Below are 14,478 nucleotides of genomic sequence, written 5' to 3'. Positions count from 1 at the left end.
TATTTTTAATTTTTGTGAGGAGGGATAGTTTTGATTTTTTTTTTAAGTCTTAGAACCTAATATTCTGAGATCTCAGAATTATGGCAAGAGTTCTCTCTTAAAACAAGATAAAAATCTGAACTTTCAAAACAGGTCTGTGTTTATCTTGCTTTCCTGTTAAGGAGCTTTGCCCTTGACATAAACTCAGGTGTGTCAGAAAACGTGACACTCAATTTCATGCTTGGCTCTTTTTGTTTATAATGAGATAATCTTGGCTTACCTCTCACTCTCAACTTTTCTCACCTCTACTTTTCTCTCTTATTTTTTCCTGCAGCCCCTCCCTCTTTTAAGGCAGTTGGGCAAAGACAGGAATTTTTAAACAAAAAGTTCAGCAAACATTTTTTTCATTCATCTCCAAAAAATTTGAATGTGAATTTGCCCACACATTTTAATTGTCATCCTTCACAACCTCGTACTGAATGATTGAATTATTGAATATTAGTGGAATAGTTTTACCTTCAAAGATACACAGTATAGCATGATTGCCCTTAACATTTATATTCCCAATATTTTATAACATTTTACAAACATGCAATCAGTGGTATTGGTTTTCTTTTTTTATATATTCCCTAATCATAAGTGAGAAGTAAGAATTTATGTATATTTTTGAATGGTATTTTAGCAACAGAATTATTAAATTATCATAAAATTAATTTACTTGGAGATGATAGTTCTATATTTATTAAAAATATGTGGCTAAATGTTAAATCCACAGGACTGAATGTATCAAATGATATATAATTCTTTTATTCTGATAACTTGTTATATTGACTCTGTTTATTATTCTATTGCTCTAATTAAAGAGAAACCCATTAGTTGGATTAGTAATGCATATTTCTCCATAAAAGGAGGAAAGTCCTTATATGGAGCCTCACTATTTTTAGTCCTTTGCTGGGATTACAAAAGCAGCATTGACAAATACCTGGCTGAAGGGTAGAGCAGTTCATATTGAGTTTAGTTTCATTGATTTCCACACAAGACTTTTTCTCTTTTTTAAAGTTTAAACATAATTAACTATCTTTGATTGGCAGTCTTCAGCAAGCCTTATCTAAATTAGATATTCCACACAGTTGCAGATTTGTCAGAGCACTTTCCTCAAAATTGATAGCGATACTTGCTGGTGTTATATCATTTTGTTGCATTTCAGATATGGAAAACAAAGAAAAAAAGAAATATTTGTTTTTATGCATATGTATTTTTTATTTTCCACTTTGCTTAGGAAACTAGATTATATAGATAAATCTTTGAGAATTTTTTTTAAAGCAAGACAGCAAAATAATTAACAACAAATTTGCTGTTTCTGTGTGTTCAATTTTAAGGAAATGCAATGCCAAGTTTGGATGAGGATTGAAATGTAAGGAGGAATTGAAAACGTATATATTTTGAGTATAGTTTACCAGTGTGAAATCATTGCTGTTAAAATTAACTTCTAGGCTGTTTAACATAGATAACATGCAAAGAAATAACAGACTTACTAAATGGAATACTGTTAGCAAATTAGAGGATCTCCTCTCCTGTATGTCTCTCATATTCAACAGGTAGAATTAATTGAAAGATTTCCCATTGAGTTCAGAAGAAATTATTGAACACTATGGGTTTTTAATCACAATTATAATGCAATTATGATCTTGTATTATAAACACTTCTTATAATTCTGAGGAAAACAGTAGCTTCTCAATGAATTAGAATTTGATAAAAATTTAGTATGTCTTACTTAAACTAAGTTTTTCATGATTAAAATGTGTTTATTGAATTAATAAATTCTGTAAGTATGTGAAGAACAACACCATGGACATACTGCAAAAAATTTTTTTTTGCCAGTACCAAGCTGTTTTGATTATAACTGTATTGTAGTATGTCTTGAAATGTGTTCTGATGTCTCTTTGTTTTTGTTGTATAAATTTGCTTTAGCTATTCGGGATCTCTCATATTTCCATATGAATTTTAGCATCATGATTTCTAGATCAAAGAAGAATGTTGTTAGTATTTTTATTGGGATTGCATTTAATGTATAAATTGCTTTCGGTAGAATGCACATTTTGTTGGTATTAATTCATCCATTCCAGCAACATGGAAGATTTTCCATTTTGTTGTATCTTCTATGTCTTTCTTTAATGTTTTGTAATCGTCATCGTAGAGATCTTTGACCTCCTTGGTTAAATGTATTTATTATTTATTATCACTGTTGTATCCAAGTGGAGACTGAACCAGCAGATGGAAGATCTCTCTCTCTCTCTCTGACTATGCCTTTGAAGTAAAATAAATAAATCTTCAAAAATAGTAATGAGATTTAAAAATACCATTTGATATGGTAGTATAAAGTAAGACTTCTCATTGATATGTCGTCTATTTGGGAAAATGGCTATTTATATTCAAATATGTCTTGCTGCATTTTTTCTGGGATAGGGTTTCATTGTACTTTCTAACCCTTTGAAAATTTTATTTTTAAAAGTACTTTGGTTGTACAAGGTTGTGGATAAAGGGTGATAATGTGATATGTGTATTAGGTGAGTGGCAATCAAATAAGCTTAGCATTTCCATCTAGTAAAACTTCAAATAAAATTTTATATAGACTCAGCAGTTGCACAGATTATGGGTACAGTGTGAATTTCAATTTATGTACACAATGTATACTAACCAAATCAATGCAACCAGTGTTTCCTTCTCATATCATCACTCTATGCTTGGAACTTCCAAGCTCCTCTTCCTTATATGTCCATTACTATATGTTATAACTTACTCTGAGTTATTGTCACCCCACTGTGCTGTGTGCTTTTAATCTATATTTGATTACAAATATTTGCTTCTGGCCTATCTTCAGATTTAATAATCCTCTGCTCAGCCTTGTTTAATTTGCTGATAAACCTGTCAACTTAGATCTTATTTTTACTTGTTGCATTTTATAGCACTGCAATTTTTTGATTATTCTTAAAACCTATTATTTTCATTTTTTCAGATTCCAGTTCTTTTGCAGTTTTCAATGTAGTGTCTTATCTCCTTGAACATTGTCAGTATAGCTATTTAGTCTCATTTTACACCCACAAACAGAAGCAAGAAGTCTTCAGAAAATTGCGCAAATGTTTATTACCAAAAAAGCACGGATTTCAAATATGATTGTATCAAAGTAAACTTACCTTAATACTACTTTCCCACAAACTTTTTGAGGTACCCACATATAGATACACTTTAAAATGTATATGTAGATATAGTATACATATAACATTCCCTAATATATATTTTATGTACATATATCCAAGTGATATATAGTCCTGGCTCTGACACTTACTAATGGCTTTGAGTAAGAGCCAGTCTGTTGGCTCCTTTGTTTATAATCTCAGATTCCTCAACTGTATATGGGATTAACAATTCACTTCCAATAGGATTAATAGGATATAACAATGATATTATATGTGGGATCAGTGAGGTGTCTGATATATAAGCACGCTTAAACTAGTTTTGTTTCATTAAAATCAGAGGTGACATGATGTAATTTGAAGTGTCAGGGGCTTTTAATTCTAATATTTTTTTCTCTAAAGGGCAACATAGTACCCTTTAATATCAAGTAAATGTGCATTCTACTTGCCTTCTCTTGAGTGCCATCTTTATAACCTGCAGCAAATTAGACATAATTTTGCCATTTTTGACCTTAAAATTGAATTTAATGGCACAGTTTTTGCAAGGCTGATTTGATAATTCAATATAATATCTGTAAATTTTCTGGCATTCTGAACGTTAGTAGAAATTTACCTTCCTCATCATAATCGCGCCCTAATTTATATTTCATAATTTCACATCTGTTTGTAGTATGATTGAGTTTGCTGATAGCTTAGAATAAAAAAAAAAAAAACAAGACAAAGGTTAAAACTAAACAATTCTTTCTGTTTTTTTTTTTTTTTCCTTTTGATATAGTCTTTGACACTTTGCCCCCCACGCGCTATCAGGAGACGATCAGTACCATTCGGACGTGGATCCAGCAGTCAGAACCCAAGCTCTCTATACCTCAGCTTAGTGTCACTGAATATGAAATCATGGAGCAGAGACTTGGGGAGTTGCAGGTCTGTAAAAATTTCAGTCATAAACAACACGATGCAGATCTCTTTGGCCAATGAATCACATCAGTGAAACCTTTAAATACTATTGAAATTAAAAGTCATAACAAGTATGTTAGTTCACCAGTGGAAAATATAAAGCATTAAAGATATAGCTTATGCATTGCACTCTGTGTGTGTGTGTGTGTGTCTGTCTGTCTGTCTCTGCATATAGTGTTTTTTTTCTTTAGCTACTTTGTTTCTTACAAAGAAGGGGTAAAGTTGTTTTTAAAATATCATTTTAGTGCCAGAATTTTCATAGAACATATTTTTTGCCATTTTTTTCTGGGATATATTTTTGTTAGACTATTTTGTTTAGTTATTTATTTTTGGCTTCAAAGGCCAGAGCTGGGCTCATCTGAAGCTAGGAGCCAGGAGCTTCCTCCTGTTCTCCCATATGAGTGTGGGCAGTCATCTACTGCTTTCTCAGGCCATAGCAGAGAGCTGGATCAGAAGAGGAGCAGCCAGATGAGAACCAGCAGCCATATGGGATGCCGGTACCATAGGCAGAAGGTTAACCTACTGTGCCACAGCCCTAGCCCCTAGACTATTTTTTTTTTTGTATTTTCTAATGCTTTACAACTTTTATTTTTAAAAGTACTTAGTTGTATTGTTTCTGGATAAAGAGTGATAATGTGATACATGTATTAGATGGATTGGAATCAAATAAGCTTAGCATTTCCATCTACTGTAGTTAGAGTCTGTAGTTTAAACTCCCTTAGTTATACAATAATTGAAGTTATTTATATATACAGACATGAATCAATAAAATTAGGTATACTAAAACTTTTTTATTAAGATCTGTTTTGGATATGCTTAATGTTTATAAGAATAGGCAGACTATTAGAGTATGTTAATATTTGCAAGTAACTCACAAAATTGTAAAATTTAAGTTACTGCTAGTTATTTTATAACATCATTTTATAATTTTATAATCATCTACTTTGTTTAAATTTGTGAATCACAGAACTTTCACCTTGTATTCACTTAATTTAGCTGAAACTAATAAATTATCAACTAGTATAAATGTATTTTGTTTTTATATTGAGGCATTACAAAGTTCTCTGCAAGAGCAACAAAGTGGCCTAACCTATCTCAGCACCACTGTGAAAGAAATGGCAAAGAAAGCACCGTCTGAAATTAGTCGCAAATATCAGTCAGAATTTGAAGAGATTGAGGGACACTGGAAGAAGCTCTCCTACCAACTGGTGGATCATTGTCAAAAGTTAGAGGAGCAAATGAATAAACTTCGAAAAATTCAGGTATTCCCTGATTGTAATTCCTAGACTCATTTTCATTAACTTGTTTTTCCCCTGACAATGCATTGTAGAACTTAAAGGTAAGTAGAAATTTGACCTTCAGTGTCCTTCAATGTCAGTAATAAGATCAAAGGACTTTTTTTTTTTTTTTTGCTCAAAAACATGCAATTTTATTACTTTGTCCAAGAGGACGAGGATTAAATGTTATGCTTCTTGGATTTTCTTTAGAAGGAATTTTTAAATTTGTTTTACTAATTCTAACAGTAGGATTTTAGCATATTTTAGCTTAATAATTTTCAAAACCATTCATTCCTTTAGTCTGATTGCCCTTTAAAGTGTCCCCTACATTTTAATAAAATTAAAAATTATAAATATTGTATCATAATTTCAATGTCATCTTTTACTTCTAAGTGCATTATTAAGTTTTGCCCTATCTCCTTCTTCTACAAACCAAATTCTACTCACTTAACTCATTTGAGTAGTGCCACCATATTAATAACTACTCAAACTAAAAGTAGTAAACCAACAATTAACTTGTAGTCTAAAAGTCTAACATATTTGTAAATATAGGTATTGTCTACCTTGGGTGGCCAGTTATGGTAAACTACCTTAGCTGTAAAAGAAACTTCAAAAGCATCATGGCACAATGGAAACTCATGGGAACAAGATGCCTGTGCACTTAAATTCCAGTCTACCTACTTAGTTGTTTGTTCTCATACTTTACAAAAACACTAAATACAGCTGAAACATTCTGCAAAGCACAACATATATGTATACATTCCTCTACTTGTAAACATATTTGTAGTGCATGTATATAGAAATACATGCATGAAAACATGTATCACTTGCCCAAACAAGTGGCCAAAGAGGGTACAATTACACTATTCTGACCATTAAGGAGCCCATATTCACTTTGAGAGAGGTGGGTATACTCATTTGCTATTGTTTCTGAAATAAATTATTGCAAATGTAATGATTTCAAGCAATACAAACATATCATCTTACAGTTCTGAAGTCAGAAGTCCAAAATCAGTCACAGAATACCGAATCCAAGTTGTCAATAAGGCAATGTCCCTTTTGGAGGTTTTCAGAGAGATTTACTTGGCATAATTCACTCCTAGGTGGTATAATCATTCCTTCCCTTGTTCCTCCTAGTTTACCCTCCCTGCCCCATTCTTCCCTATGTCTCTTCTCCCTGGACTTCCCTCCTTTGTAAGAACTGACCATTACCATCTACCCAGGTAGATAATCCAGGATAATTTCCCCATCTGGAAATTCTTAACTTTATCACATCTGCAAATTCCTTTTTCACATTCTAGGTAACATTTGTGAATGTAGATTGCTTGGGAGGGTAGTATTGCTATTCAGATCAGCAAAGTCTGTAAATGAAGCAGCATGATGACATTATAACAATAGGCAGGAATGAAATCCAGCGCAGTCAGGGAGAAGGGGATATGAAATATTCTTGGAACGTGAGTCATTTCAACTATAGCTTGAACACACAGAATTTAGTCACCTAATAAAGACGAAGAAAGAGCACCTGACCAAAACAAATGGCATATTCAATGAACTGGAAATAGTTCAATATTGGGGAGAATAATGCAAATAGTATACAAAAAAATTATGGAAAATGCATATTATGAAAAAACTATTCATGGGTTTCAAAATTTTCTGTACCAAATACACATTTTAATTGCATTGCTCAGGACTTTTAAAGTACTTTGGTATATTTTTGTAGATGATAAAACCTATAGTTGGAAAAATGTAATGGTGATGGGGTTAATGAAGACACCAACAAGAGTAAGGGACTATTATCAATATTTTAAAGAAGAAAATATAAAATGATAGTTGAGTTTTCAAAAAATCACCATAAAAAGAGGAAGGAGAAAGGGAATTTACTGACATCAGTGTGGAAAAGCGAGTAGAGGTGGTAAGACTGAGGCAGATACCACAAACAGCAAGTATAGTGATGACAAGTCAATAGAAAGAACTTAACAAGGACATGGGAAATGTGGAAGAGGAGCAAAGCTAGGCTTAGCAGGTATCAAGCAAGGTCGTATCATTGAAGATCTTAGTTAAAGTCCTTTGCTTTTAATGTTAATATATTAATGGGGGAAATTTTTGTGTAGTACATATTTTCAATAGAAGCTTCAGAAGACGAAATTAGCACGTGCAGCTAGCATAGTTCAATTGTGTAGAAGTAAAGAAGTGACAATTTTACATTTGAAAAGTAGCAGAAAAATGTTAATATAAGAGAAATGGAAAGTAGTTGGATTCTATAAGTGATAAAAGATGACCTTTTTTCAACTGATCATGAATTCAAGCTGCTCAAATAAATTAGAAATTTAACACAGAAGCTTTCTCTATGAAGTTGATAAAATCTTGGCTTGAAAGTTCCCAACTGGAGGGACTATTTAAACTGTCAACTACAGGAAACAATTTGTAGAAGTTCAAGTTTAGAGAAGCTATAAAGACACCATTACATTGAGTTTATTGTTCATAGTTTGTTTTATGTACTGTAAGGGCACATTGTTAGTATTATCATGAGTTGTTTTTTAACTTGAAGTTTCTCTAGAGGGTGATATGATTTAATGTTCTCCAGAGTAACATCATAAAACCACATTTGGTAATTTTTTTTTATATTTAACAATAGCAGACTTCATACATCAATGCTCATACAGTAGACCATAAAAATGCTAAAAATACTATTTTCCTGAAAAGCTACTTAGAGACATCCTTCAAACACAGGAATTGTTTCTGGGCTTGTACTTAGATATTGCTGTGATTAACTGTGTTATGAGCAATCAGCACACCAATAATGCCTTAAAATGTATCTCTTATTCCAGAATCACATAAAAACTCTAAAGAAGTGGATGGCTGAAGTTGATGTTTTCCTAAAGGAGGAATGGCCTGCGCTTGGGGATTCTGAAATTCTAAAAAAGCAGCTGAAACAATGCAGAGTAAGACTTTTATATGATTCCTGTCACATAAAGACTTTTTTATGGATACTGTTATTGGCTGGATCAGTGGTTAACAGCCAGGGGCAATTTTGCTTCCCCATTACACCCAGGGGATATTTTACAGTGTCTGGAGACATTTTTCTTGGTCTCAAATCGAGTGGGGCATTCATACTACTGGCATCAATGGGGAGAGTCCAGGGATAGAGTAGCATCCTACAATGCACGGAAGAGCCCCTAAAACAGTTTTCAGCCCCAGATTTCAGTAGTGCCAACATTAAGAAACCCCATATTAAATAACTGAGAAATTAAATAACTGAGAAATAGACAAAACTTTGCTTTTTACTCAAGTCTCGCTTAATGAGATAATTTTAATATAAAATACAGTATAATTTAGAGGTAAAAAATCATTTGAGCTACTATTTTTATCTTATTGCCAATTAGTATTTGTACTGTATTCCCTCCCATGTATAATGCATTGTACTACAACACAATATGGATTTTCAAAACGATATTCATTATACTACTGTCATCCTGCAGGAAGAAAATAATGTGGCTCTTTAAATAACTTTCTTTACAAATACAAGCTAAAAAGCAAATCTACCTTAGAAATAACCTTCACACCCATCATGCTATCAACAATTACTGCAGTATCCTGCATTTGAAAAACAGAATCCTTTCAAAAATAGTAATGTACAAAGCCCATCATTTTCATGCATGTTTCAAACAAATATTAAATTTATTTCCTTTTCTTTCTTATAGGAGTAGAATACAGATAATTGCATACTTCATTCATACCCTAATAACCACTGAACATGTTTTTGCAAGACTATTGTAGAGATACCTGTCTCTGTCATTACATGTGAATGTCGAATTTTAAAGAACAAATTCCACACAGACTGCCATTATTTCTAATGACATGTTTTCTAACTTTATTGCTTTTCTATGGGGTGATGATTTTTGCAGCCAGTTCAAGTTGTGTTGTTTCCTTAGCTTTTAGTCAATGACATTCAGACAATCCAGCCTAGTCTAAACAGTGTCAATGAGAGTGGACAGAAGATAAAGAATGAGGCTGAGCCAGAGTTTGCATCCAGACTTGAGACGGAACTCAGAGAACTTAACAGTCAGTGGGATCACATGTGCCGACAGGTATGGACAGCCCAACCCCATTGTGTTTCCCTCAATTTAATTCCCAAAATTTTTTTAATGTCTCCTTTACCAGTTCCTGTATTCAAAACTTTGTTCTTGACTATGTTGATGCTTTAAAGCCTCAAATTACTCTTTTGTAACATATACAAATAGTTTTATAATAGGGATTTTAAATATTTTCTTATTTTGAGGCCTAACATGAACTTCTTGAACATTATTATTATACTGAAAAACAAATTCCCACTACAAGACATTATTTTCATTGGATTTTTCTCCAAGACATAAATTGACAATCATAATTGGATTTACAACATATGTTTTATATACATATATTTAATACAGGAATAAAATGAATTGCATACATGCATGTGCAAATGTGATAAATGCTATTTACTTCTGGTTAAGATTCAAAGTTTGTCTTATTTAATACAAACAGTTATTAGTAACTGAATGGGAATAAAAATTAAATGACTATAACTTCATATCTTTGTTCCTTGTTTTTATACAGTAGAATATTTTATAGATATTTATTTTAATTTTAAAGATTAAATTATGGAAAATTATGTGATAAGTGGTGTATATTGAATATTTCTCATTCAAAGGATAATATTTTTTATCCTAAAGCACTGATTACTTTTAATTTACCAATACAATTTTTGAATTTAATGAGAGGTCTCAATTTATGTATGTTAGAGGTTGTCGGTCTTTGTGCTTTTCTAAGTAAACTTTCAAAGTTGCAAAGAAATAATGCCAAAAGGCAAAAACTAGATTGCAGATAAATTCAGAAAAGTAAAAGGCAAGGCAAGTTGCCCAGCTAATACAGTCACTGACGAATGCTCAACAGTTCTATTAACTTATAGATGAGATAGCCCTGGGCCAGCAAACTTGGTTTCTTCTAGAATAATTCTGTGCTAGAAGAGTCGTTCCGGAAAAAAAATATTACTTAAATAATAGATTACACCATTGATGTTTTCCTGGAAGGGCAGTGTGAAAGGTATTTGTTTGTTGAATGTTCTTAATGGAGAATATAAAGAACACCAGCAATTTATTTAAAGAAAGGGAAAAAAATAGGAAAATAATGAAAGTCAACAATCTTACTGAAACCTTAAGGTTATTACCTTTTATAGAAGTGTAATTTTTAAAATATCTTGATTTTTAAAATGTTTTTGCTTAAGACCTTGTGTCTGCAGTAATGCATAGCAAGAATCAGTTGTTCAAGAGAACTATTTTAAGCATATCAGCCTCCTGCAAAAAAAAAAATACATATATTTAAGTCATAGTCATGTTCTGATCCTATTTTCTCATCCTGGAATATTTTATGTCTCCCTGCCTCTTTTTGGAATATCACTCTATCCATGCTCTAATTTGGTCAGCAAATGACCCAGGTTTTACAAAAGAAAAACAAACAACAAAAAAAATGAAACAAACAAGCAAAAAACACCCACATGTTCTACAGGGTAAGAGGAAAGCAAAAACAATGCTTTTAAAGCAGGGAAGCCAGGCTGGGGTGTTGATACCAATTCAGTGTTCCAGAGAGAGGAATGGAAATGTGTGTAAATCTATGCATTATATAAATGTCTACACAACAAATGAGCATGTGATGTTCTCTCTTTGGTTAAAATATATTTTTTATTAGCCACCAAGGTCTGGAAAATAAATATTAACTTATCCAAATGGATGTTAGACTTGTAGATGCCATGAGTTCCTATGACCTGATGATTCTGAAAATATTCAGTGGTTAAAATTATTTACATCCTAAATTTTAAGTATCTAAATGAAAATATCAAGATTCTTCTTATTTCTACAACAAAAACACAGCTATTATTAAAACAGCTTACCAATTAAGAAAGAAGGGAAGGTGGAATAGAAGGAAAGAGATATTTAATTACATATATATATATATATACACACACACATACATGTGCTTATATGATCATAAACTTATATTTACTGGAATATATAAATATTAAAATTTAGTATTAGACATAAGCGGGAATAAATGAGACATAGTACTTACCCTTATGGAGATTATAATTTAGTGGAGAAGATGGAAAGTAAATGAGCTAATACGTTATCACACCTCATTTTATTTGTTGGTAAGTGCTCTGAACTTAATAAGAATTCTCTGAATGAGAGTAATAGGAACGAGGAAATTGCTTTCTTTTCAGGTTCAGTAAGATCTTTTCTGAAGAGGTGAAATTAAAGCTGATTCCTGATTACTGAAAAGAAACTGACAGTTGGATATGTTAGACCAGAGACATTCTGGAGAGAGAAAGGAAGGGGAGGAACTTCTTAGGGAACAAAGTGCTAAGCATGTTTCAGGGATTTAAAGGAAGCTGCTGGAAGAAAAACAGCATTGAGCCAGGAAAAAGTGAATGGAAAATAAGAGTAATAAATGAACTTATATAAGACACAATGAGGATTAAATCTGTATGTCAAGTACATTGGGAAACTATCAAAGACTTAACACAGGAGTGGCATTGTTTTAGGAATTTGCCCCCCATTTTTTATTCCAGGATCTTGTGGCAGCATAAGATAAGAATTTGAAGCAAAGGCATAAGTAAAGTGCATTAATGAGAGTAGGATTTATTTGAAATGAAGACCATGAATACACATTCAGGCTTCAGTATGGGTAAACTCACAAGGAGAGAAGCTCCCATGACAGCACCAGAGAAAAAGACCTGCCCAAGGGAAAAGGAAAAAAAAAAGGGGGGGGGACTCCCAGTGGTTGCCATTTGGGAGGAGGAGGTAGTGTCCTAATTTAATATGCAAGTGGGGTGGAGTTTGAACAGTGTTTAATATGTGTGAGGCCCTCTGGAGCTCAGCTTCTATATGCTCAGCATGGCAGCTTCTCCGTCGTCATGTAGGATACTCGGTGTGTCATGGGAAAGTGGGAATACTGTATTGGCATGTAATGGAGTGGAGTTAAGGTGCAGGGATAGATAAAAACTGGAACATTTTCCCACTCAATTTTCCCTCCCTCCCTCCCTGCCTAGTTCCCCCATATCAGCATCACTTGAAGTGATTGTATAAAAGTCTGTTATATATATTTCCATTGTATGAGGAATGATAAAAAGTGGAAATAGGTAGGAATGGCAGTTGTCAAGATAGAACATATTACTGGCAAAGATATAATATTAATGAATATTGAGAGATATAAAGACATTTTACATAATTATCATCCTGTGATATCATGCTTAGCTTGCTGTCCAAATCTCTTCCAGTATTTTCCCAAGTTACTCCAGAGAACTGGAGATGGTTTCAGTAATTATTGCTCTGTCAAATTACTCTGTGTGCACGTGCACACACACGTTTTCCCATTCTACATGTTATTCTCAGCAAACTGAGCTGAAGTACCTAATGTGGCTCAAACTTGGCTGAGACTTCTGTCTTCCATGATTAGTTTCCAGAAGGTTTATTTCCTTTGTGTGGACAACACCATGTTTGTATAACATGATTGTGTTTTTCCCTTCTGTTTCTGCCAACCTATTAGGCTAGTTCTTCCTTGTCATATTTTTGATGAAGACTTTTACACTCACATTTTCTGAGAACTACAATTCCATTCCTAACGTGAAACATTGCTTCCTTCATTGTTATTAGATCTCATTAGAAATGGCAGTAGTTGCTGAAGGGAGATGCTTACTGAAAGACCAGAAAAAAAGATGAGGTAAAATCAGCATATTCAGAGTTGTGTATCTTGAGGTACAGTGTAGGACATGGTAACTTTAAATAAAGAAGAAAGTCAGTCTGGGACTAAGGGAGAAACAGAGTATACCCACTGAGTAAAGTCATCAGTGGTCCATATTGGTCATGTTTGTTTTAGATGGGAAGACAACCAACATGCATCTGAAATTCAAGTAGGATATTTGAACTCAGCTTATAAACTATGTTCACAAGAATAAAGAATTCTTATTTTCCAGTGAAAGTATTTCCCCACTCTTCATCCCCTAAAATTCTTGGCCAAACTGAGTAATACCTGAACACTTGGGAGTGGAAAAGATTGTTTTTCTTGTTTAAACCACTATGTTGAAGTATGATTGACATACAAAATACTCTCTATGCTTACTGTTTATAACTTGATGAGTCTGGGGATAAGTGTGTACTCATGAGACCATTATCATAGTCCAGGCCGTAATCTTATCCATCACCTCCAAAATGTCTCTTCTTCCTCCATTTTATTTAAATTTTAAGGAACTGTTTTCTTCTATAGGAAGAACATTTAGCCAAAGATCTATCCTCCTAATGAGTTTTTAAATAAAAAAAAACAGTATTGTTAATTCGAGACCATATGTTGTACAGTATATGTCCAGAACTTATTCATCTCACATAACTGAAATTTTGTACAATTAAACATCATGTCCCCCAATCTCTCCTCTCCCTAGCCCCTTGAAACTACTATGTGTCCTCTGGTTCTAAGAGCTTTGGTTAATTAATTAATTTATTTTTAAGGTTAATTAATTATTTGAAAAGCAGAATGACAGGGAAAAACAGGGAAGGAGGGAAGGAGGGAAGGAGGGAAGGAGGAAGGGAGGGAGGGAGGGAGGGAGAGAGAATCTTCCAGCCTCTGGTTTATTCCCCAAGTATCAGCAACTGCAAAGGTTGGGTGAGGTTGAAGCCAAGAGCATCCAGTCTTTTATGAGGATGAGAGGTACATGAGTACTTTTTCCATTATCTGCAGCCTCCCAAGTGTATCAGCAGGAAACTAGATTGGAAGTGGAGCAGCCAGGACACAAACAGGTGCTCATATGGAATTGAGGCATTGCAGGGGACAACTTAACCTGCTTCACCAGAATACCAACCTCTGTGAAGAGATTTTTAACCTCTCTGTGATTTGATTCCCTAGTTTTTAAAATATGGGCTATCAATGCTTACCTCATAAGAATTTAAAATTATTAAATGAATAAATCTTGGCATGAAATATAGACCAGTAACTAGCACAGAGTAATCATGAAGTCCATGTGTGGTAAATAAAATAAATGAAAAAGA

At 33.3% G+C, this 14,478-nt stretch overlaps 1 protein-coding gene across 15 annotated transcripts in view; it reads left to right on the top strand.

Moving 5' to 3' along the window:
* The window catches only part of DMD (dystrophin), a 2,248,405-nt gene that overhangs the window by 863,644 nt on the left and 1,370,283 nt on the right, over positions 1-14,478 (top strand). For all 15 annotated transcript variants that reach the window (XM_070067426.1, XM_051827673.2, XM_051827679.2 and 12 more), the window contains 4 exons: positions 3,949-4,094; positions 5,177-5,389; positions 8,233-8,346; positions 9,337-9,492. In XM_070067426.1, the coding sequence (XP_069923527.1) occupies positions 3,949-4,094; positions 5,177-5,389; positions 8,233-8,346; positions 9,337-9,492 (629 nt within the window). The remainder of the gene's footprint in view (positions 1-3,948; positions 4,095-5,176; positions 5,390-8,232; positions 8,347-9,336; positions 9,493-14,478) is intronic.

This window comes from Oryctolagus cuniculus, chromosome X, assembly GCF_964237555.1.
Source record: "Oryctolagus cuniculus chromosome X, mOryCun1.1, whole genome shotgun sequence".
In the NCBI taxonomy this organism is placed as follows: Eukaryota; Metazoa; Chordata; class Mammalia; order Lagomorpha; family Leporidae; genus Oryctolagus; species Oryctolagus cuniculus.
Note: the sequence above shows the minus strand (reverse complement) of the source record. Positions and strands in the feature narration are given on the sequence as shown.